This window comes from Dermochelys coriacea, chromosome 9 (genome assembly GCF_009764565.3).
Source record: "Dermochelys coriacea isolate rDerCor1 chromosome 9, rDerCor1.pri.v4, whole genome shotgun sequence".
Lineage (NCBI taxonomy): Eukaryota > Metazoa > Chordata > Testudines > Dermochelyidae > Dermochelys > Dermochelys coriacea.
Window position 1 is genome coordinate 83,282,609 of NC_050076.1, and position 24,312 is coordinate 83,306,920.

Below are 24,312 nucleotides of genomic sequence, written 5' to 3' on the forward strand. Positions count from 1 at the left end.
CGGCTCTAGGTTTTTTGCCACCCCAAGCAAAAAATTTGCCACCCCCAAGCTCCGAGAGCGCAACTGCCCAAGCAAAAATAAATAAATAAATAAATAGATAAATAAAGGGGGGCCAGAATGCCGCCCCTGGAGTTGTGCCGCCCCAAACACATGCTTGCTTTGCTGGTGCCTAGAGCCGGTCCTGCATCTAGTCCAGTCCCCTGCGCTCAAAGCAGGCTTTGTAATAACTAAACCACTCCTGACAGGTGTTTGTATAACCTGTCTTAAAAGCCTCCAGTGATGGAGATTCCACAACCTCCTAGGCAATTTGTTCCAGTGTTTAACTACCTGAAAGGAAGCTTTCCTATAATGTCCAACCTAAACTACCCTTGCTACAATTTAAGCCCATTGCTTCTTGTCCTATCCTCAGAAGTTAATGAGAACAATTTTTCTCCCTACTCCTTGTAACAACCTTTTATGTATTTGAAAAGTGTTATCATATCCCCTTTCAGTCTTCTCTCCTCCAGACTAAACAAACCCAATTTTTTCAATCTTCCCTCATAGGTCATGTTTTCTAGATCTTTCATCATTTTTGTTGCTCTTCTTTGGCCTTTCTCCAGTTGTTCATATCTTTCCTGAAATGTGGTACCCAGAACTAGACACAATGCTCCAGTTGAAGCCTAATCAGCATGGAGTAAAGCGGAAGAATTACTTCTCATGTCTTGCTTACAACACTCCTGCTAATACATCCCAGAATGATGTTTGCTTTTGTGCAACAGTGTGAAACTGTTGACTCATACTTAGCTTGTGATGCACTATAATCCCCAGATCCCTTTCTGCAGTACTCCTTCCTAGGCAGTCATTTCCCAGTTGGTCCAGATCATTATGAATTTTAATCCTATCCCCCTGGCCACTTTATGCCTGAAAGCAGGTGTGCTGGTTTGGAGAGAGGCCCCAGCTTTGGTTTGTTATGATGTTTTATGAAAGGCCATGTCAACAATGCTGGAGAAAATGATCACTAACATCTTGGGTCGTGCAAATGACAACAAACCCATTGCAGAGCCAAGTCCCATCCTCTAGTTCAGGCCAGGCTCCCATGAACTAGTGAGTTTTGCTTGAGTAAACTGGGCAGAGTCTGGCCCTATCACAGTTAGGAGCCAATCTGCAGTGGGCAAGACGGTGCTCCTGATTCTGATGTCATAAGCCAGAGTATATCAGGAGTAACTCACTGAAGTTAGTGGAGCTACACAGGTATGAAACCAGTGAAAGTGGAGCAGAGTCAGGCTCTGTGGCTTTAAGACACAGTTCACATTTGCAAAGGTGAGAAGGGTAGTGGGCTGCACTCTGGAGGCCATTCCCTCAGGCACTGTGCTTACAATGCCTCACCTGACACCAATATCCTTCTCTGCTTTAGAGTCCCCAGATCTTGCACATCCAGTGTGCAAGGGCAGGGACTGTGGTGAGGCCCACTAGGAGGTCATAAGGGGAAGTGTCCTTGCAGACTTTCCCCTTCCTGAGGTGCCATGTAGCCCTCAAGTCAAAATCCCCCTTCCTCTGCACTCACACACAACAGGGCCAATGTTCAGGGGCTGTCGCCAATACCATCACTGCTTTATCACAGCCATGTGGGCCAGCTGATATAAACCTATGATCAGTACCAAAGATAAAGGCAATTACTAAATCTCGTTAGCATTCACTTTATGTCTGAATATATTATGTTTTTAATCTTACACATCAAGCCCATCTGGGATTTCTCTTCATTTGTGGGTCACATGAGAATCATGCATATATTAACAACACTATATAATAAATACTTATGTGGTTTTGTATATGTTATTTTTAAAGTACAAGGCTTTTCCTGATCTTGCAGTGGGGTCTAATCCTACTCGCCTCACTGAGGAAAGTAGCATCATTGACTTCAGTGGTGCTACTTGCCTGAGTAAGAGATCAGGGTTTGGCTTGCAGCTTCCTACCTCTGTATTTTCCATTTCTCAGGGAGGGGGTTGCCTGCTAGTTCTTAACAGAGACAAGATGATGATAGGAGCAAGAGCCTTTGGTCTAACTACTGCATACCAGGAATTCCCAGCTCAACAACACAGCACCAGCTCTTTCTATATCTGTTTAACATTCCCACTGTCCCAGGAGCTGCAGCTGAGCTCTTGGGTCCTCTGTTAATGCCACTGAGAATCTGTGTTGCATCCTGCTGGGTTGTTGTCTTGTTTCTTTTTCCTTTCCTGTTGCTGGTCTGACATATGCCATCAAGCTGCAGTTTTCCAGGAACTATTGCTGCTTGGTTAGAATAGCGAACCACATCGCCCCCTCTCACTGCAAAGTGGGCTGGCTCAATGGCAGCATTCTCTAGTAGATAAGGGTGAATGGTGGCACTAGCCAAATGGGACCCTATTCGAAGTGACACTTGTGGGCTCCAGCCAAAGTTTTTCCCTGCCCTTCACCAGGTCTTCCTGCCTGCAGGAACCCCAGGCATTCTCACTCCAGCTGACTACTAGCTGTCTGCATCCTTCCCTTGGCTTTTTTCAGTCACCTGCATGGAAAAAGAAGCCAGAGGGTGGAGCCAAAGTGCAAGTTTCCTGTTACCAGGAGGGAAATAAGAGAATCCAGTTTCATTCACCACCCATGAGTCAACAAGACTGTGGATGGGGAAGTGGAAATGGTGCATTTGCTGGTGTGCGTGTGTGTGTCCCTGGAACACTGGGGCCCTATTTGACCATATCATACAGACTCAAGAGTGACACTGGCCTGTTTTCTATTGGTCAGAATCCATTTCCTGTTCTCTTGTAGTTTTCAGAACTGATTGTGGGTTTTCAATATTTCCCATAGGAATCCCTTGGATTCTCAGGGCTTCTCCCTTAGTATACATGAAAATGCTTTTATGAAACACTGTCCATTTGGATTAATAAACCAAATACCATTCACTGGTGTTTTCAGCATCTTAACTCAGGGCCTGATCCTGACAATCTTACTCATTATCCCCAGTTCAGAGTCATTGTCAGGTTTGCTGTACTCCACCCTGACCCAGTACCACTGCTCATGGAATACAGTACTATTCAGTCTGAGTAAAAGTGGAAGAATTGTTTCCTCAATAACTATTTTGGGAATAAGATTGAATTTGCCTCAATTGTACAAGGAGATTCTCAGATCCTAGAAACTGAAAATCAAAATTCACCCAAAGGGACAATATTGCTCCCTACTAACTCCAATGGGGTTGCTTCAGTGCAGCTGAGAGTTATTTTTAGCCTGGTTAATTTTATTTCAAATAATAATAAGGTGATACAACAATAGGACAGCACTGTCAGCCAGTTATTTCTAGACCTTCAGAATCTTTCTTAGACAACTTAAATCTATTGCAAGGTTCTTTTCTCTTTAAACTGACTTTATTCCTTTCTACTCAGTAATGAGTGCTTTGTTTTCTTTGCTGATGGCTAAAGAAGAGCAGGTTTACACTAAACGTTCCTTTCATGCTCTTCTCCAGGGAATCTGAGTGCAGAGATGGAAATATAACCATGCCACAAACATCTGTGCCTCCCTATAATGTGCTCTTAAAAGTGAAACTGGGAGACAGCAGAGAACTCTCCTTTCTGACTGTCAGAATGCAAAGCTAACGACATTACTTTAAAGGGAAAACAAACTCTTTCCGCATGTAACTTTCAAGGCAATGAACAGAGTTTTTCCCTGGTTCATATGGTCCAAATCCCAACAATTTTAAATGTCTGCAGAAAATACAAACAAGTGAATTATGGTCTCTAGACACCTATAACCACGTGGCTGTATTTGCTATGGGAACAGGATGCTTTTTCAGGAGCTTTTCATTATAAAATTAACATCTGGCCAAATAAGCAGTGCTGTTTCTGCAGTTTTGTTTCTCTAAAAACACATGCATGGGGCCAGCTTCTGATTGCCGCCACCCTGGTGTAAATCCAGAGTACTCCATTGATCCTCCCTCATTGTGTTCTCAGCATTATTAAAGTGTCATAGCCACACCTAGCGAGCTTCTGGGCCAATGGCTGTTATTGCTGCTTTTAAAGCATGTCCCACCAATGCACACTCTCCACTGACAACACTGCCATCATTTTTCAACAATGAAACATGGTGTAAAAGCAAAGCTCCTGAATAAGCCACACTAACTGCTGATGGCGGTTAGCATTCGCTTTCAGGGAAGCCCAGCCATGCACACCTTCTTGTGGAGAAGCAGGGAGGGGGGAGTACACTCCAACACAGCATTCTGAGCTTTCTTAATCTGACCACTCATTGTCGTCCAGCTCCGAGTCATCGTCAGATTCGCTGTACTCCACTGCAATCCTGCGGGACAGGATAGTGGCTACATCATTGCCAACCGGTTCCTTCTTCGCCTCCTGCTCCCACTGTTCCTGGACTTTCCGGAGTTGAATTCCTGCAGTAGAGAGGAAGGAAAATCTCCAAGGTCAGCAAGAGCAGCTTACACCCATTGTCTATATAAGCATGTGTGATGGCCACCCAAAGAATGAACCAGGGACCTTCAGAACTAAAAGCATTGGCTGCTGTAGCTTGAACTAATGCTCCCTAGCTGGTGCTGTAGCTGACTCATCTCCTCTATGGATCTGGCAAAGAGGAGGACCTGTAAAACATCCACCCGCCTGCTCACCAGTGGGCTACACGGGGTTCCACAGCCACAGCCTGCCTGCCTGCCTCCCTCCCGTTCAACCCAGCATTGTTAGCAGAAATGAAGAAGGAAAAGGCATGTTAGCTCAAGCTGTCCACTGCTTTCTCCATGGTGCCTAATGCAATGTTCCCTATTGGGCATTTGCTTATGCTCTGTGCAGCCCGGTTTTAAGCCCCGAATGATGGGGCTTTCCACCACATCCCCTGGGAAGCTGGGCTTCAGTGCATGCAGTATGTTTCCCCTGTATCCGGACTGAATGGACCTTTGCTCAGTTTCATCCCATCTCTCCTACTTCTAACCCCCCATCAATAATTCCCCTCTCTTCAGTGTTTACATGTAACATTAGCAACAAAATCTTCTTCACAGGTCCCCTGAACACGCGGGGCCTGATCCCAGATCATGGAAACCAGTGGGGGACTTTGCACTGACTACAATGGGCTTTGGATCAGGCCTCTAGCGTGCATGGGCATGTGTGTCTGCTGGAATCCCCAACATGTCCTTCTCTCTCCATCTCTGCTGAGCCGAGACCCCTCCCCCTCACTGCTGGTCAGTGCCAGTGTCCCAGGCCGTAACTCACCCCTCCGAATCGCAGCAAGCAGGTCGCTCCTGGCATCACTCATTGGTATCAGAGGGATCTGAGGTTTCCGAGGTTCAACCACCGCCGCCGGGGATGACGCCGAGTGAGCCGGCGAGGCAGCGACTGTTGGAGGACCAGGTGGAGGTGGGGGAGGTGCAACGGGGGGCCCCATGGGGCCAGTCTGAGGGGGGGAAGCAGAATATGGGCAGGGTGGAGCCGGAGGCGGGGAAGGTGCATATGATGAGTGAGCCACGGAGGCTGCAGCGCTGGGCGCCATGGCAGGAGGTGCTGAAATGGGGCTGTCGAAGGCAGTCTGAGCAGAAGGTATCACAGGGGGGTGGGGGCGGAGGAGCTGGAGGCACAAAGTATTCTGCCAGGGGCATCTGCTGGGGACTGCAACAATTAAAGGTCAGAAAGCAAATCAATGGCAATAGCAGAAATCATGCTTGCTAAAGAAATACCACACATGAACCATAATGTAAGGACCCACCTCTCAGGGTCACCTAGTGGCAACCCAAACATCCCAGATAAATTCCAGCTTTGGGAAATGCACATGCTCAATTCCCCCAGAAGTTTAAAGTGAGCATGGCATTTATCTCCAACGCCTGTCCTAAACTATTGTGCAGTTCAGTTATGTGCTGGTAAAACAGCTCCCATGTTCTACCCCAGAAGTGGCTGCATTTGAAATGATTCCTATATATTCAGAGAAACCCACTTTGGTAACAAAAGCAGACAGTTTTCTAAAGTGTCACCTGAAAAGACATAAACACCAAAAATGACAGGGAACTCAGTCCTTGTAAGCGGATATACCGGATCAACTCCAGGCCTGGTTCCAGCAGGTGTAACTGCCAAGGAAGTCTCTGGGCCATGGAAGTTGATTAGACAATGGGCGTAAGCTGTAAAATACTGTATCTTGGACCAGTTTGCAATTCGGTGAGTGTGTAAAAACACATGAGATTTACATGCTGAGTGGCAGGGGCAGGACAGCAACTGAAGGAGGGTGTAAGGCAAAGTAGTGTGGGGAGGGAAGCTTGTAAATCTTGAGTGAGAGCTGAGACGCTGGTGAACATGGCCTCAGATGGCCTGGAAGGTTATGTTTCCTCTGGTCAGGGGACACCTGTTCTCTGTATTTCACCTTGAAAGGCTATGCTGAAGTCTTACTGAGTGACTGATCATTTAAACGTACAAAAAGTAAGGGGAATACAGAGATCTGGCTGAATCCCCATCCTTAGGTCAGTACATTGTGCCTCTGTATGGGAACCGCTGTGACAGGGGTCCACAGCCTCTGATACATCAGTGTTCCACCCAAAAGAAAAAATATTGTCAACTTATTGTTTGGGAAATGTCTTTGCCTTGCAGATGCCAAAGGGGCAGGTAACATAGTGGCAGTGAGGTGCTTCAGACTCATTCACAAAAGCCAGTTAAGTCCCTGCATCATACCAGGAACAGTATCCGCAATTACACCAGCTGGACAAAGTTAAAGGGGGCTACCAATTATTCTGTGTCAAGGCTGGTCTGACTGACTGCTGGGGGCAGGACGAAATCTCCCTCCGATTGTATAGAATTGTGCATTAGGGTCATTTCTGTGAGGGTCCAGGGGAGATTACACCTTCCTCTGAAGCGTCTGGCATCGGTCACTTTAGCTATTCAAAGTGATACTGAATTAGAAGGAGCAGTGTGACAATCTGTAGGATCCTGTTAGGCTCAGGATAGAAAGTGTTACATAATGATCTTTGAAGACTGAAATCCTTTTATTTGATGGTGAAGCTGACCAGACAGAGAGAGAGGATACGTCTACACTGCAATAAAAAACCCTCAGCACCAAGTCTCAGAGCCTGGGTCAGCTGACTTGGTCTTGTGGGGCTCAGGCTCTAGGGCTAAACATAGCAGTGCATCTGACGAAGTGGGTTCTAACCCATGAAAGCTTATGCCCAAATAAATTTGTGAGTCTCTAAGGTGCCACAAGGACACCTCATTATGATAGCAGTGTAGACGTTCAGGCTCGAGCTGGAGTCTCAAGGGGTCTCAGAGCCTGGGCTCCAGCCCAAACATCTACACTGCCATTTATAGCCCCACAGCCCAAGCCCACTGATGCAGGCCAGTGGTGCCCATGCCATGGGTGTTTATTGCAGTGCAGACATACCCAGGAAGAGAATAGAGTTTAGAACCCAAATGGCCCCTTTAAAGGACCATCTCAAATGAATGGATTGAATTATTTGTTTAGTCTTTTGTTTTGCTTGTGACTCTGGAGTAAGAGCTCCCATGGGATTATAACTTGGAGGACACTGAAAAACAGAAAGAGAATGCTTGCAGAATAGGAAAGGTCTCCCCAAGCCAAGTGCTCACAGGAAGCTGTCCAAGGTCCTGAACAAATTATTTTCCCTCCCCTGCCACCTTCTAATTGGCAGAAATCATCATGGGCAAAATTCTGCAATCAATAGAACCATGTACAGGATTCCATGGATGACAGAGGGCAGAATCTGAGCTTGATTATGACTTTTTTGACAGCATTTTATCTTTGGGTGACAGTAAAGGCTAGTAGCAAGGGGAAGGCTGGATGAGTCAGGGAGTTGGGACTAGGATAGGGATCTTTACATATTGAGGTTACTGGATTGAATTTGGACCAGTCTTGTACTGGTCTAGTCATCACTGTGGCGTTATGTGAAAGGAGATGGTGTTTTCTGAGTGCAGTTCCTGATCAACAGGTGCTGACCTCTCACAAAGCACCCTCACAGATAGCACCAATTAATGTTCTTGTTGGAAGGCTGATCACATGACTAAAGGACTGAATGGGCCATGGAGACTGAACTAGGAGACTGAACACCCAGAAAATCTCTCACCTCATGAATGGTAAGGCGCACTTACAGAAAGACTGTTTATGGGACAGCTGCTGCCTATCGCTTACTTGTTCTGTGGACAGAGGACCTCACTTTCCATGGCTGTCAACCAGGCACCTTTCCAAAGCACTAAACTCATTTAAAAGGACAAACAGGTCACTGGATGAAGGAAAGCAGGTTGAAATCCATACCCATACTCCTTGACTATCTGAGGTCTTGGTCCGTTCAATATAGTCTCTGGATGCTGCGGCACATGGGGCTGCTGGACTCGGTTGAGACTGTTCTGATGGCTTCCTGCTGCTGAGGGCCTGTAGACATGTTCCTGGGCCTGGTTAGCGACCAGGATGATCTCTTTGTTGTCATTTGACAGGTGTGAGGCTGGAGCTAATTGCTGCACAGGGGTGGTTAGGACTGGCTGGGTATGAGTGATCAGCTGCATCTGACGCATAAGATCTATTGCACACAAAATACCAAGGTTGTATTCCTGTATGGAGGGCCTGGAGGGAAGGAAGGTGAGGACGGGTCAGGGAGGAGTATTATGGCACCTACTGGCTCTTGGGATCAAGGCATCAACACTAGGAGACATGATGTGTAGCCACCAAAATACAAACATGCAAGACCGTATTGGGATGGTGCAAGCAGAGGGCAGGGTGGCGGCAATAGCCTTGCAGGCTAAAGAACTAGTCTTTCAGCTCAGCTGGGTGGAAATCCTAGCTTAGGTCCCAAGTGAAAATGTTCTGGTCTCATCTCAGCTCCACACAGAGATCGCAAAACCAATGAGGAATTAGACATGATTTGGCAGGTGCAGGACCAACCTAGCAGGGGTGTTGCACATCAGAACGCAAGTACAGGTGGTAAGCAGCAGGCAGTGGGAGTAGTTTGCACAGTGCCTGCCTTCCCTGCACCTGCTTCCTAGCCAGCGCTAAGGGTCCTTCACTGCCATGAGGAACCAATTCACCCAGAAAATTGAAAAGGAAAAAGAAAAGTGAAGAAAAGCAAAGAAAAACAATAAGTGTGTAATACAGAAAACCTGCCTATTGTCTGGGGACAGTGATCCTTCCGATGAGGCCATGTGATATGGGGATGGTGAGAACCTGTTATCGGGCCGGAATTCTTTATCATATGCCATCATGTTCCACTCCAGGCGCCGGTTGCGGGCTTTTCTCACTTTCTTCACCTCCCGGGTGGAATCTTCCACTAACCGCTGCTCCTGGAAGCAGATAAGCACTGTCCTGTTAGCATGACTGCAGGATGGCTGCCTGCTGACTGTACATAGCACAATGTTTGTTTGAGCTTGACTTCAAGTAAGGATTTTAGGTTATGTATATAAGGGTAACAGGGATACCAAACAATACTGGAATTCTCAGGACATATTATTTTAGATCCTGAGTCCCAACCACTAGGAAACATTGTCAGCATTTCCCCTCCACACTCCCTTTCCCTCCTGTAATGATGAGTCCTGGTACACCACCACTGCCTGTTTTTCATTCAACTATGTAATAAGGTTGTGCTGATCTAAACACCAATCACAATCACAAGGCTGGTTTCTGGAGCAGCCCAGAGCATGTACAATGGAACAGAAGGCTGTGAGTACTGGCAGGTTCAGCCAGTGTCTTCACCTTCTAACTGATACAGTTAGCTGGGATGGAATCATTGGAGTCTGGAATACATTCCAGAGACTTTCCATATGATTTCCATGTAGATTTGGAAGCCTGAGCCAAACTACTGACAACCCAGAGAACAGTGAGGATATCAGTAACTCAGCCAGAGGTTAGGAGTGGGTGAGGTTCTGTGGCCTGCAATGTGCAGGAAGTCAGACTAGATGATCATGATGGTCCCTTCTGACCTTAAAGTCTATGAGTCTATGAGAACATGGAAATTCAAGTCCGCAGTCACACTTGATGGAGGTAATAGTGTCAGGGTAAATCTCAAGCTCACACCATGAGTCCTTTGTTGCATAGCCCATGCGAGCCTTTGGATTCCAGTGGGCCATTCCAACACCCATTGCTCTGACATCTTCCATCAGAATAGGCATTAGCCAAAGCAAACAGGACAAGACAAGGTGCAGCAGCATCCACTGGTGCTTATGGGATAAGCCTGTTTCTCTTTAACCCAGGCCTTAAACATGTTCTCTGATCACATGTGGGGCTTGCTTCTATTTAAGACCTGCTTTTCTGTCCCTGGGCTCTTTAAAAAGAAAAGCAATGGGGTATCCTTTACCTACCACTGAAACTCCAGATTTCCTTTATATTTCTGTTCTCCGGGGCCAATCCCTTGACTGCCTTATAGCTAAGGGGCACGTAGGGGACTTCAATCAAGGCAGCATAATGTCAAAAATAGCCAAGAGGGATTTGTTTTCCAAAGGTTTCAGTGTCATATGACTCCCCAAACCAGAGTAAGCAACAAACCAGAAATTCATGGACACTAGACTGTCTTGTGATTCTTTTATTGCTGGTCTGGACATTAGGAGAGCTGTATGTTTCCTGAATGTAAAAACCTTGCAACTGGTGACTGGCACACATGGGGTAAGAATACCCAAGCTCCAACCAGGGCTCCTTGGGCTGTCAGCCTGTTCAATGCTAGGGTGGGAACCTAGCAGGCCTCCTTCACAAGTGACTACCACCAGAGCACATTGACTGGACATGAGTTTGAGGATGATAGTATGGTGAAGGGCACCTTAGAAAAGGCAAAAAGAGCCAGAGATACTGCTCCCATTTCAGAAGGACACTATAACCAGACAGTATCATAATATCAAACTAAGTCCAGACCAGCCTCATCTTAGGCCCGATTCAGAGCTTTCTCTGATGCCTTTACCTTCTGCCGGCGTTTCTCCTTTCTCTTGTCCTCAGTCGCCTGCAGCATCTTCTCCTTCCACAAGTTGAAGAAATATGAAGGGTCGGTGTAGAATTTGAGGCCATCTTTCTTGTCATCCCTGAAATGATCACAGCAGAGTTGGGGAGGGGTAGAGGAAATTCTCCGCAACAGGATGAAATATTATTAATAACTTAATGGCTAAAAACAAAGGCACGTTAATGAGCCCAGCACTTGGGAAACGAACCCCAACGAGCTCCGCTGGCTGATGGCAAGACACCTCTTTGCTTCAGCCTACAGTTGCCTATTCTCTTCTCTCTAGCTGCCACCTTCCATCCCCCTCATTGTTCCATCCCCATCCCCTATCCCACTCTCCTCCCATTCCCCTCTCACCACAACATAGATCATTAAGGATTTGGCACAGAGGACACTCAGAAGTAATTGCTAAAAAATGGAAAATATTATTGGCTTCAAAGTCAGTGGTTTATTAAGGCCTGTTTGACATACAGGCTGATATAGAATTCCAGGAGACCCTCTAATTTTCCAGAGAAACTCCCAAATGTTACCACTCCCTCCCACCCCTAGATATACATGAGGGTGGGGGTTGGGTTCCTGCCTTTTTAGATGATCCAGGCCATATTTAGCTTCAATCTGTTAGTGATCAGTGATGCTTTCTCACATCACATTTGTCATTGGAGGATCTGCACTGTACAAGTACAGAGTATTATTGGCTGTATTAAATAAACTCTGGGTGGTTTCGGTTGTCTTGTACAAGAGATGCGATCGTGGTAGCTGCAATGCCAAGACAGCTGAACAGCCGAGAAAAGAGCATCATTTACTGAACCATCACCAAACAGTGGACCAATATTCTCCTGTAACCACCCAGTAACACCACTCGAAACAACTGTGACTTCTGGCTGACTCCAGCGCAGCACTTGAGGACAAGGGCAACAATGGACTTCCAGAGGAAGCCCCATTCAGCAGCATGAACAAAGTGTACAAGCGAAGAGATAAGGGGCCTGATTCTGAGCTAGCTAATGCGGATGTAAATCAGAAGTAACACCGCCGAAGGCAATGGAGTTACATTCGAGTAAAACTGGTGTAAGGCTGATCAGAAGTGGATCCTTCCAATCTGATCGGAAACAATCTCTTCCAGAGTAGGTTTGGCTTGGCTAGGGATTGTTTGGTCTATATTGAACCATACACCGTAGTCGCAGAGTGGGTATGAGGCATGTTGCTCAGGCCCAGCCCCCACACACCCTACCTGTACGTTGTGAGGATGTTGAGCGGTGGCGGCTTGTCACAGCGCTGGTACATCTCCATCACGGGATTAGGGATGGAGTTCCGAGAGACCACCTGCTGGTTCTGCACCGTTGAGCTCTTGAACGCTTTCCGCATGTTGATGTCTTGAAGTGAAACTATGACCACACAAGAAAGAAACCTTCATGTGCCGGGGAAAGGCTGGGGGCCTGCTCTTTGCATTCTCAACACAACTCCTGGGCCATGTGCCCGGCCTTTGCTCTCTGCACCCTGCACTAACAACGCACACTTGCCATTCGCACTGTGTCTTTGCATTTGAGCACTCCAGCCCCAACACTCACATTGTGTGTTTGCCAGTCCCACCTGTGCCCAGCATGTGCACTGCATCCAGCACTCACATGGCATGCCTGCTGTTTTCCCCTGTGCCCAACACTCATGCTGCATGCTTGCCGGCCTCACCCGATACCCAGCGTGTAAATGTACAGCTATTCAAAACATTAACCAGACTTTGATACTCTAGACTAAAAGGTTGGCTCGTGTTCAATTTGAGTTTATTTGTGCAGGCTACAGACTCATCCCAGGTCACTTTGGATGCCAATGGTGCCTAGGCATTAATAATTCCACCTCTGTGTTATTTCACTGTTAAAATCAAAGCCTCTCCGATGGCACCAAGCAGAATTTCTGGCATTTCCCCCACAATCAATGACAATCCATCCAGCCCTTTGGATCAATGAGCATTTGCCCCGGCCTCTCCTGCATGTGGGCAAATGAGGCAGAGCTGTGTGTGGGGAGAGTGGGAGGCAGAAATCCAACCTCCGGCACAGCCACTTGAGCCATCCAAAGCTTTCCTGCTGACTGCCTGAGATGCCAACTCCACTACAAGTCGTGCTGCAGGAGCTCCCACCGGATGGAAAACAGCAATTTGCCAAAAAAAGGAACCACTCTGAGCTTGCACACTGGCATACGCTGTGACAGCTCTGCTGACAGGCCTCCCTTCTTTGATGGGAAGTGGGCACGTTTTCATCACTGAACTGAAAGAGACCTACATTCGGTGAAGTTTTACTCGTGGCAGGATTTGTGTCAGGCAAGCACAAGCAGAAGTTCCCCACATCAGCGTAAGCTGTATGAATGCATTGGATGTTACAGAGGCTAAATGTCCAAGGAAAGGCAAACTGTCTCTAATGGAGGGAGTGTGTCAGACTCTGTCAGAAAAACATGTAAATTTACTGGGGCAAATTCTTGACCCTGGTTAAGTCTCCTTTGCATGGAACAGTGGTACTTGGAAAATCCACCTTTTGATTGGTGAAAAACAGAGCAATTTTGCTCCAAAAGTCACAAAGCGAAGGAACGTGGCAGAGTGCAATGGGATTTTGTGCAGAGGAATTTTTCCAAGCTAAGCCCAATGCTAAGTCCAATTTTAATTTTCTAACATCCTTTGCAGCCACATGCAGCGTGACACTTTTACAAACAGTGGTATTGTCTACTTTGCACTATATTCAACCAGGCTGTCTTGAATTCTTGGCCAATTCTTATTAGAGATGGGCCTGAACCAACCCCCCAGATCTGAACACCCGGAAACTTTGTGGAAGTTCTGATCCAGGCTAAACTTGAGGGCTTGTGGTTCATCTCTAACTCCTAATGCCTCATCAGAAAGATTGCACTGGCCCCCCTCTGCTATTTGCTGGGACTCTGGCTTTGTGGACCTGTTAGCGTTTGCCACTCTCCTTCTTCTCCCCAGTATTCAAAAAGATATCAAGTTGCTACATCAAATAGGCCAGCACAGTCATGGCTGTCTCCTAGCCTGTTCAGCGGGCCAGGAAGCAACCTACATCCATTGAATCCACTCTCTAGCCAGGCTTTGTGTGTCTGCAATAGAGCTGGTCAGGAATTTTTCAATGAAGCTTTTTAACATCAGTAAATGTCGAGTCATCAAACCCAAACTTTTTGCAGGAAAGGGTTAGTTTCAACACTTCTTTTGACTAAAATAAATGTTTGGGAAAAAAGTTTAAAAGTTGTCAAAATGAAACATTTTGATTAACGGGAGCCAAGAATTTTTTTTTCAGTTTTTCAGTCTGTAAAAACGATTTCTCACCCTGATTCGGGGAGGGGCATTTTTTTCAGTATCTCATAAATTTTCCTAGGATGGGAAAATCATTTCCCTCACAGCTCTCATCTGCAGACATACTGAGCATTTGTTTAGCAGGAGAAAGGATCCATATGTGTTACGTCCTGCACTCCTGTACCTATGTGCCATTGTCTGTGGCCTGTGTTTCAGTGCCTAGATCCCCATGTTTTTAGCCTCCATTGGGATGTTTGTAGTGCTTCTTCATATGGCTGCCTGTCCATCAGTCATATTTATTAATTAGGCAGGTTTCCTGCTTCCCCGCCATCCTCTGCTCCTCTCTCAGGCTAATCCCATGCAGATCAAATAAATGCCTGTATTCTCTCTGCTCCCAAACAAAGTAATTGTTCATATGTTTGCCGGCGGTATTTTCTCTTAATACATTTTGCATGGAGGGCTGCCAAGGCAGCAGCTATGCCACACAAGGAGGGAGGGGTGGTCAGGAAGGGAGAATTGCCACCTTCTGTCTGCAGGGGTTAAGGAATGGCAGTAACAGACTGCCCAATTCTCCTTGTCCAGATGGGTAGCCGCTGTGACCCGGTGATGGGCAGTTCACGGCCGCATCAGCAGATACCTAAGGCTGCCCATGAGAAGCACTGAGACATGACTGATAAGTTACCTGCATTCCAGGGATTCAATGAAGAAAGACCATAGCAACTGTGGCATTACACAGGGCTACCTCTGAGACAGCACAGGGAAGATCTTCTTAAAGAAACACGCAGCAACATTTCCAAGGGGAGGACGTGTGTTGCAATGGGCACAGCCCCCAGAATGACCTCCAGCCAGCTGGAGCCAGTATTCAACGCCGGAGGCCAAATCCTGTTGCTACTTATACCCTGGTAACTTGAACAGGCCAGAGAATACACCATGGTCCTGATCACATTGGTAATCTTTCCTTACCCTCCAGGCTACTCTAACTTACACTCAGCTGCCATAACCCCCAGGGGTTGCTCCGGCAGCTGCGAACAGCTAACGTGCTGTGAGTTATGTTATCCAGGGTTAGAAGAGCAAGGGTTTAAAACAAAGGAGTTCTGGAAAGGATATAAACCCTCCTGCTTTCCGGCATTAGCTGGCCTCCAACTAAGGGGGTTAGGAAGACATGTTCCCTAGGAGCACTTTAGTGCATAGCTGACTTGGCAGGGTTCCTTGCACCTTCCTCTGAAGAATCTGGCAGTGGTTTTGTAACAGGATACTGGCCTAGACGGTGCACTGGCATGGTAATGGCAATTTCTACGTTCCTCCGAGCTGGAGTGGTACAGAGCCATTTCCATGTTTCTAAACCTCCCAGGGTTTTTTTGGGAACTTCCTCACTCAAAACTGCCTCTAAATTTGGCTGTTCGTGGGCATTCACAATCTTGGCGGAAATAAGAATTAGGGTTTTTTTAAATGACTTCCAGGATAGCAGGCTAATACTGCCCCCTGATCCTTTGGAATGACTCTCCATGGCAGAGAGAGAGAAAGGAGCTGGCCAAATATTAGTAAAATCTTAGTAGAGCAAAGTTACCACTGAAATTCCTTCCAGCTGCAACCTCCACATTCTATAACCAACACAACAGAGATGAACAAAGACAACCCCTTCCCGCCAGCCCACCTTACCTTCCTCCACAGTTGAGTCCAACTGAGTGACCTTGATCACCAGAAGATCTACCCTCTCCTGCAGGGAGTTCATCCGCATATAGAAACTATTGGCTTCATTGAACAGTTCTCCAAATATGTCTTCAGCATGTCTGCCTTAAAGAACAAAAGGCAAAGGCGGGTGACCATGGCAGCTCAACTGAGAGATGGATGATTTAGTTATAGAGAGAGGCAAACGTAAGGATTGTCCCATGGGACTCCGCTACAAAAGACAGACATAGCCAGTGCAAGCCTGGCCTTCCCAATTGTTTTCCATGACATTAGTCTGCATTCCCAGCCATTATTTCTGCAGATCTGTGGAGCATTCATTTGCACAAACTAGCCACAAGCACATGCAGTGCATTCCTCCTGGAGGCCTGGGAGACATGTAAAAGATGGGAACACAAGTCTCCAGCCCTCATGCTCAACCATTACAGGTCTGCTTGTTTGCAAGAATCTTTCCATATTTGTGTGTGCAGTAAAAGGTTTCGGTGAGCAAAGCAAGTGATAAGACAGGAATATGCCTGATGGAACTGATTCCTTTTAACTGTCATCTTCATGTCTAAATTGTATAACTGGCCAAGTGTATTAAGTGTGTATATTGTAATGAGCTGATGTGTTTGTGCACAGCACTACCTTCGGCTGCACATAATCAGAACTGCTCTGAGGTCTGCCATCCGCTGCATACCACTGGTCTGCTAAGGAGATATTCTCCTTGAGCTCAAAGGAGAATTCTGCTTTTGAACCAGCAGGAGCTTGTTTCTATCACCTGCTATTGCCATGAAGGTCTCAATAGCCATGGTGAGCTCCAGACACAATGGTGAAAGCTTTGGTGGCCATGGATTTGTTACACTATATAACCAAGAAAAAAAACAGGAGTACTTGTGGCACCTTAGAGACTTACAAATTTATTAGAGCATAAGCTTTCGTGAGCTACAGCTCACTTCATCGGATGCATAGAATGGAACATATAGTAAGATATATATATACATACAGATAAGTTGGACGTTACCATACAAACTGTGCGAGGCTAATTAGTTAAGATTAACTAATCATCATAACTAATTAGCCTCTCACAGTTTGTATGGTAACGTCCAACTTATCTGTATGTATATATATATATCTTACTATATGTTCCACTCTATGCATCCGATGAAGTGAGCTGTAGCTCACGAAAGCTTATGCGCTAATAAATGTGCTAGTCTCTAAGGTGCCACAAGTACTCCTGTTCTTTTTGCGGATACAGACTAACACGGCTGCTACTCTGAAACCTGTCATTATATAACCAAGAGCACAGGTTCTCTGCAGCACCCTCATTCTAAGTGGCTTTAACATCAATATTTTGCATGTTTCTGAATGTGGAAAATGGCCATTTTGTCACTGACAGTGCGTGGTTGGCCCCTTCAAAAGCAACAGGTTCCATACCACTGTCTCAGAACAGGTGCTCCCAGTTTAGCTATTTAAAAGGATGGGGCAGCATCTGGGGCTATAAAGAGCCAGGCTGTCAGTAAGGAATGGGGTGTGGCTGTGCCTGCCACAGTCACTGGGAGAAGGGGCAGTGGGAACCTGCTGGGGGGAAAAGGGTCTCGTGGGAGAAAGTCCTGGGAAACAGTGCTCTGTGAAAAGGGCCAGGAAGAATCCTGCAGGAGGCACTGAGAGGCAAAGGGGAAAATCCTCTGGCAGCTGCAGTCCATGGTGGGCTGGGAGACTGCTTTTGTGTTTTGACTATGTTTAGAAAATAAAACCGTGCCTGGAAAGTGTCTCTGGGCATGGGCTGAGGACCCCTTCAAGGGCTGGGGACAAGCCAGCGCCTTGCAGTCACATTGGAACAGAGCCATATAGGGAGCAGGAAATCTAGAGACCCTAAGCATGATCAGGGTTCTGTCGCACCAGGCACTGTACACACACATACCAAAGAGACAGCCCCTCCCACAGAAAGCTTACAATCGAAATAGACACCACAAAGGTGGGAGAGGGGAAACTGGAACAAGAAGCAGCTTCACAGGGTCACACAGCAGGTCAGTGGGGAGGACTATGAATCAAAGCTAGGTCTCCTCAGTCCCCATCCAGTGTTCTCTTCCATTGGATCAGACTGACTCCTATTAGAGAGCATACAGACACCAGAAATGGTATAGCCAATCCAGGGATTAACATGTGTGTGTTTGTTCACTATAACTGCCCTGTTAGTGATCTCTAGGACTATTGAGATCAGTATTGTTCCCAGTCCATATGAAGTTTAATAACATCTATTCAAATTAAATTGTCCTGAAAGAATTCAATCTTGAATGAGCAAAAACTGTACTAGGGCTGACTCAACTGCTTAGAAGAAAAAAAATCCACTATTCATTTTGATGCAGCTGAAAGACTCTGAATTAAGACTGCTTATATTATTTCACAGTTCATCACATTTCCATGTTAGTCGTTTAACGTGGGAAAGGTCTAAACATCATAACATTTATCAAAGCTCTACTGACACCTGCAGGTGAGAATCATATTAATTCAACACTGGTACACGACTTAATTGAATTGATCTCTCCCTCTCTCTCCTTTCGAGAAATAATATAGTTTTAAATGTGGGTGCCTTTAGGATGGACAGTTCTGAGCTGATTTTTTTTCCAACTACATCTAGCAAGCGATCCTCACAGATTCAGGATCAAGGAGCTTTTCATGCAAATAGACACTCTTCAATAGCAGGGAACTCTGTGCTTTGTAGCTTTCTGATTTGATCCAGTTGCAAAGCAACTCAGCCAGTCTTGGTTTAATTTATTTCCATTCTTTGTGATGAGTAGACCATGGGGATTGTTGTGTGTGTGTGTGTGTTGTCCCTGCATGTGGCCCACTATTATCAACTGTTGCTTTCTAAGAAGCTCAGAAAACATGTGGGGTTTTTAAAAAATAAAAGTGAATTTAATGCAGATGGAAGATGCCAGAATGACAGCGTGGAGAGAGAGCAGATCTCTGTTTAACCACTACATAAGCACAGCACGGGTAGAGCAGGGCAGGTTTTCCCATACCACCCTCACCACTGCCCAAAGGAAGTTCATCTGTAGGCAAGAGGCAGGTTCATCCTCCACATCCCTTTTCTCCTCAGCCTTTCTGCTGAAACTGCCTCTGGGGAAGGTGCAGGGGGAGGGGAGAGAATTAGAGACTTTTACAAGCTGGATACATATTAACAACTACAAAGATATCCCCAAACTAAGCTAGCAGAGACTAGTGATTACCCATTAACAGCATGAGTGCCAATCTGGGTCAAATTCCAACCTTTGACAGTGGAGGTAAAAGATCCCAGAATCCTCTTTCCGGTCTCCTAAAATATATGGTCCCTTTCAATATGCTCCACAAGAGGCAGTGTGCGCTAGTGTTTAGGTCCCTGGAGTCTATCTTCAGCTCTGCTACTGATCTGCTGTGTGATCCTGGGCAAGTCACTTAATCTCTCTGGGCTTCTTGTTCCTCTCCCACACTTTGTATGTCTTGTCTGTTTAGAATGTAAACTCTGTGGGGACAGTCACTATCTCTTATTACATGTTTGTACAGTGCCCAGCTCAATGGGGCCCTGATCTCATTTGGGACTTCTAGGGTCTATTAGTAATAATACATGTGAAAAAAAAACAATCACTACAGTGAGAAAACAGCTCTCCATAGGGGACATTGCAGATTATTCACTTACATTATTTCCATAGCAAGAGGTATATTTAATGCTTCAATCTATGTTTCAAGTATTGTACATAATAATCACTTCCAACTTAGTTTAGACTCCCCAATTTAAGTTTCAGGGCCTGCAAAACTTTCTCTAAATAAAAAAAAATTCTATATTATTTTTGATATGGGGATACCAGAATTGCATGCAGTATTCAAGGTGTGGGCATACCAGGGATTTATATCATGGTATTTGATATTTATTGTCTTACCCCTTTCCTAATGGCTTCTAACATTGTTAGCTTTTTTGACTGCCACTGCACATTGAGCAGATGTTTTCAGAGAACTATCCATGATGATTTCAAGATCTCTTTCTTGATTGGTAACAGCTAATTTAGACTCCACCATTTTGTATGTATAGTTGGGATTATGTGCATTACTTTGTGTTTATTAATAGTGAATTTTATCTGCCATTTTTTTGCTGAGTCACTCAGTTTTATGAGATCCCTTTGTAACTCTTCGTAGTTAACTTTTAACTTAATTATCTTGAGTAATGTTGTATCATTTGCAAGCTTTGCCACCTCACTGTTTACACTTTTTTCTAGATAATTTATGAGTGTGTTAAACAGCACTAGTCCCAGTACAGATCCTTGGGGGACCCTGCTATTTATCTGACTCCGTTGTGAAAACTGAAAACCACTTATTTCTACCCTATGTTTCCTGTCTTTTAACCAGTTACTGATCCATGAGAGGACCTTCCCTCTTATCCCATGGCTGCTTAGTTTGCTGAAGAGCTTTTGGTGTGGTACTTTGTCAAAGTCTTTCTGAAAGTCCAAATACACTATATCCACTGGATCACCCTTGTTCACAAGTTTGTTGTCCCCCTCAAAAAATTCTGGTGAAACATAATTTCCCTTTGATAGTCTTGTTGACTCTTCCCCAACATACCGTGTTCATGCATATGTCTGATAATTCTGTTCTTTACTATAGTTTCAGCCAATTTGCCTGGTATTGAAATTAGATTTACCAGCCTGTAATTGCCAGATCCCCTCTAGAGCCTATTTAAAAAATTGGCATGAAGTTAAATGCCACTGTGATAAGTTTCTGTGATATTTCTCCCCCATAAGGATGTTAAATGTAATCACATTATGGTCGCTATTGCTGAGCAGTTCAACTATAATTCCCCTCTTGGACCAGCTCCTGTGTACCATTTAGGACTAAATCAAGAATTGCCTCTCTCCTTGCTGGTTCCAGGACTAGCTGCTGCAAGCAGCAGTCATTAATGAGGTCTAGAAATTTTGTCTCTGCATCCCATCCTGAGGTGATATGTTTCCAGTCGATATGGGATAGTTGAAATCCCCCATTATTATTATTGGGGTTTCTGTTTTTGCAGCCTCTCTAATCTCTCTGAGCATTTCACACTCATAGTCCTGGAGCCAATTCACACCAACTGACATTCTGACCCAATAAGCCCTGAAGTGGGGATTTTTGCAGATGATGAACAAACAGCCACTCTGCTTAAGAAGCCCACAGAGGGTCCAATGCTCTCCTGTTTTCAACTTACTGAGGCTACCCAGCTGCTTGATGATGGCAGCCAAAGTGCTGTTGGTTACACATTCCAGCTCGCTGGTCACCCCATCAGGAAGAGCGCCACGGCACAGGTGACGAGGTTCAATGTTCCTCTTCACCAGAGGCATCTTTCCAGGGAATTCTCACTGCTTTCCCTGGGATGAAGCAGAAAAGGAGAGAAATCTGTTTTTCTGGAAATCTCGAACCAAACAGGGAATCCTTCTAGCAGCTTCCCTTTTAACAAAGGAAATACAAGTCTGCTCTTTACCTGCCTCCAGCAGAGTTCTTAAAATAGGTCCCTGCCATTGGGTTGCTTGAGAGGTGATTTAAGCTGTACGATGCAGGGAGCCCTGCCTCCATCCTCCCATGGATTTTTAATGCTCACACTTTGCGAGCTATGGTATTCCAGGCGGCGGGGGTGTAAATAAAATGCATCTGACAGGCAGCAAGCAGCAACCGCTTTGTGGAGCACCTCTTGAGCAAGACACTTTTTCATCTCGTGATTCAATGTGTGCAGAAAACATGTACGCCCAAACATGCAGCTCCCCATCCCCGGGGCATCCGTGTGCCCGCACACACATGGAGAGAAGGTTTCAGTCTGGAGACAGTCTACATTTTTAAACGTGTTGTAATTGAATTTGGCACTCGTGAAAGAGGCCAGCTTGACAGTCCTAGAGACTGCACTTCTCTCTGCCAGGCTGGGCTCTGTGCAGACAGCAGCAATGCAATCTACCCCGACACTGGCCTCAGAGGGACCTCTGCTAGAGGGCAGGAGATCTACAAGACACCCTGGCTCATTCAATTCTTCACCTCTCTGGGGAGGTCACGAACAAGGCTGCCATGCAGTACCAGGCTGTGCTGGCAGAGTCACCTGTGCTAAGAGCCAGGCTGAGTCACCTCCCCCTCACCAATTCTTTGCACACAAGTCACCCATCTGCCAATGGTAATTCTGTTCAGTCACTTACCTCACCTAAGCTGGATCCAAGCCAGAGACACAACACTATAAAGCTCCACATCTTATCACCAGTCTCTTGAGCCATCCAGCCTCCTACCCTCCACTCTTGAAAAGCCCCTGAGTGGAGCCTTTTCCAATCAAAATGACAAAACTGAAACCAGCAATCACATGTAATTCCATTATCTCCAGCGGAATGCAAAACTCTTTGGGGTTTATTTTTAATTTGGGGCACCATGATATACTGATACAGGCCATCCAAGTACAAAGGCGCCAGTCTCTGATCTGCCCTGCCCCAGCAAATCATGAATTTTTGTGTGTGTCAGTTATTCCCAATTGTTCTGTATGTGTTTCAAATCCACATGCTCTCTCTTTTGCTCATTGAAACTGGGTTACTGTCCATCAGTTACAAGAGCCCAGCTGCTTAGAATGAAAAGCAGCACAGAAATCCTGCTCACGCCGGCTGCCAGTTCCATGACAGCCTGGAGCAGTGAGCACACTCTATTAACTGTTATCATCAGACACTGGCAGGCAACCCAGGGACCGCAGAAGAATCCAGGGATGTTTAATTTTCTGACAGGTTCAGTGAGATGTTGGGAGATCCCAATATTAAGCAAGCCTAATGAATTCGTTTCCCATGGCCTCCTTCTCCCTTCCCTATTGCCAAAGAAATTCTTGCCTTCAAAATTTGCTAATGCAGATGGGACCTGCTTAAGATGGACTAGCTGAAATAAAATGGGATTGATTCGTGGATGAAAGGCCTGGAAAAGCCAATACCTTAATGGGGTTCAGTCAGACTCCTCCATTAGCATGAGGGATTGGTTGTTGTGGCAAAAATTAGCAATGGGGCAGAGCAGATAGTAGTAGCTACTGCTGTCCATTTGAGAAAAATGAAAAAAAGACATTTATCAATGGAGTATGGGCAAATTAAGTGCATTATTAACCTAGTACAACCATATGAGAGTTGCTTTTCAGTCAGCAAGAAGACAAGGTTCCTGTCTAAGACAGCTTACAACTGAAGGCTCTGGTCCTGATCTAGTTCAAAAATGGCAGAAGAGAACTATTAGACCCTAAATAACCAGTGGGCACGCAACGAAGAGCAAAGTAATGGACCAGTGGCATTTAATTTTCTCCTTAGACTTATGCTTTTTGTTTGGGATTTTTAATTAATATTTGCTACCAGCTATTTTGTTAACTCTTCTTGGGGCAGGGGAAGTTAAGGGAGATGGGGGCTTACAGACACCCTGGAAGAAGTGTCAGTGGGGGGGGGGTGCACTTGCAGGCGTTCCGGAGCTCGGCGGCTGCAGTTTTAGCAGTCATTCATACGACTGCAATCATTCCAAAGCTCAAGCAGTTCTACTGCTGACTTGTGCACAGTCATGGGCTAATGCCAAGCAGTGTCAGGGAGGAACACAGAAATCAGCATTTATTAAATATGAAGTGACTTTCACCTCTAGATCAATGGTCCAAATCCAGCTCAAAGTTGTTAGTGACCCAGAGCCTCTACAAAACAGGCCAGTGAAATGAGTTTGGTGGGTCTCAGTTCTCTTCCCAGTGGAAAGGTATCCATAGTGCTAAAAACACTATTGAAACTGGCAACGGTTGGACCCCTTGCTGACAGTCTCAGCCAAGAGGCCAGGGATTGAACGGACCATGGAAAATGAACTCTCCTTTTGCCTCCACGGCAAGCTTGAGGCCCATTGTATTCCCATTTTTCAATTATCACTTCCATCCCAGGCTGATGCAGACGTGAGTAAGAAGCTACAACACAACAAATGTCAGTGCAGCTCACAGCCTAGCTAGCTGCGATAGATACAGTATGGCAGCTGCATGCAATATCTTTGGGGACCATATTGTATCGAGTTTATGAATGGTTTAATGTAACACTGTGAGTCAAGGACTGTATGAAACTCTGGAGCAGGGGTGACCACAGCTCCTCCAGGAACGAAAACCAGCGTGAGGATGGGGATGATTCCGGTGAATCATTCAGGTTGTAAACACCTCCTGAGAGGTATCAACCCCAAGTTACCAGAGAGGTAGCTCCAGCTACAAGTTATTTCTTCCTCTGGCCCTAAGGAGCAGAGCAAAGAGGGACCTCTCCTTGCCAGGAGGATGGTGAGGAAATATGACCTCCTCTAGTGCCACTGCTAGGATCAAGCCAATCTATGAGCTGAGTGTCTGTGCAGGGCTCCAAACAACCATTTATATTGCTTGTGATTAAGGCTGGCCCTAATGAGCATTAAGTAATCTAGGTTAGCTTGCTACATATCATCCAAATTCACCCCTCAGTTACACCCA

General features: G+C 45.8%; 1 protein-coding gene across 1 annotated transcript in view; it reads right to left on the reverse strand.

Annotated features, from left to right (window-relative positions):
• Nucleotides 1–576: 576 nt before the first annotated feature.
• The window catches only part of LOC119860880 (wiskott-Aldrich syndrome protein family member 3-like), a 49,372-nt gene continuing 25,636 nt past the window's right edge, over nt 577–24,312 (reverse strand). Inside the window, 10 exon segments of the mRNA XM_038415052.2 lie at nt 577–4,387; nt 5,214–5,550; nt 5,552–5,606; nt 8,242–8,445; nt 8,447–8,503; nt 9,085–9,260; nt 10,865–10,982; nt 12,126–12,279; nt 15,840–15,974; nt 21,058–21,217. Of these exon segments, the coding sequence (XP_038270980.1) occupies nt 4,230–4,387; nt 5,214–5,550; nt 5,552–5,606; nt 8,242–8,445; nt 8,447–8,503; nt 9,085–9,260; nt 10,865–10,982; nt 12,126–12,279; nt 15,840–15,974; nt 21,058–21,190 (1,527 nt within the window). The 5' untranslated portion in view covers nt 21,191–21,217 and the 3' untranslated portion in view covers nt 577–4,229.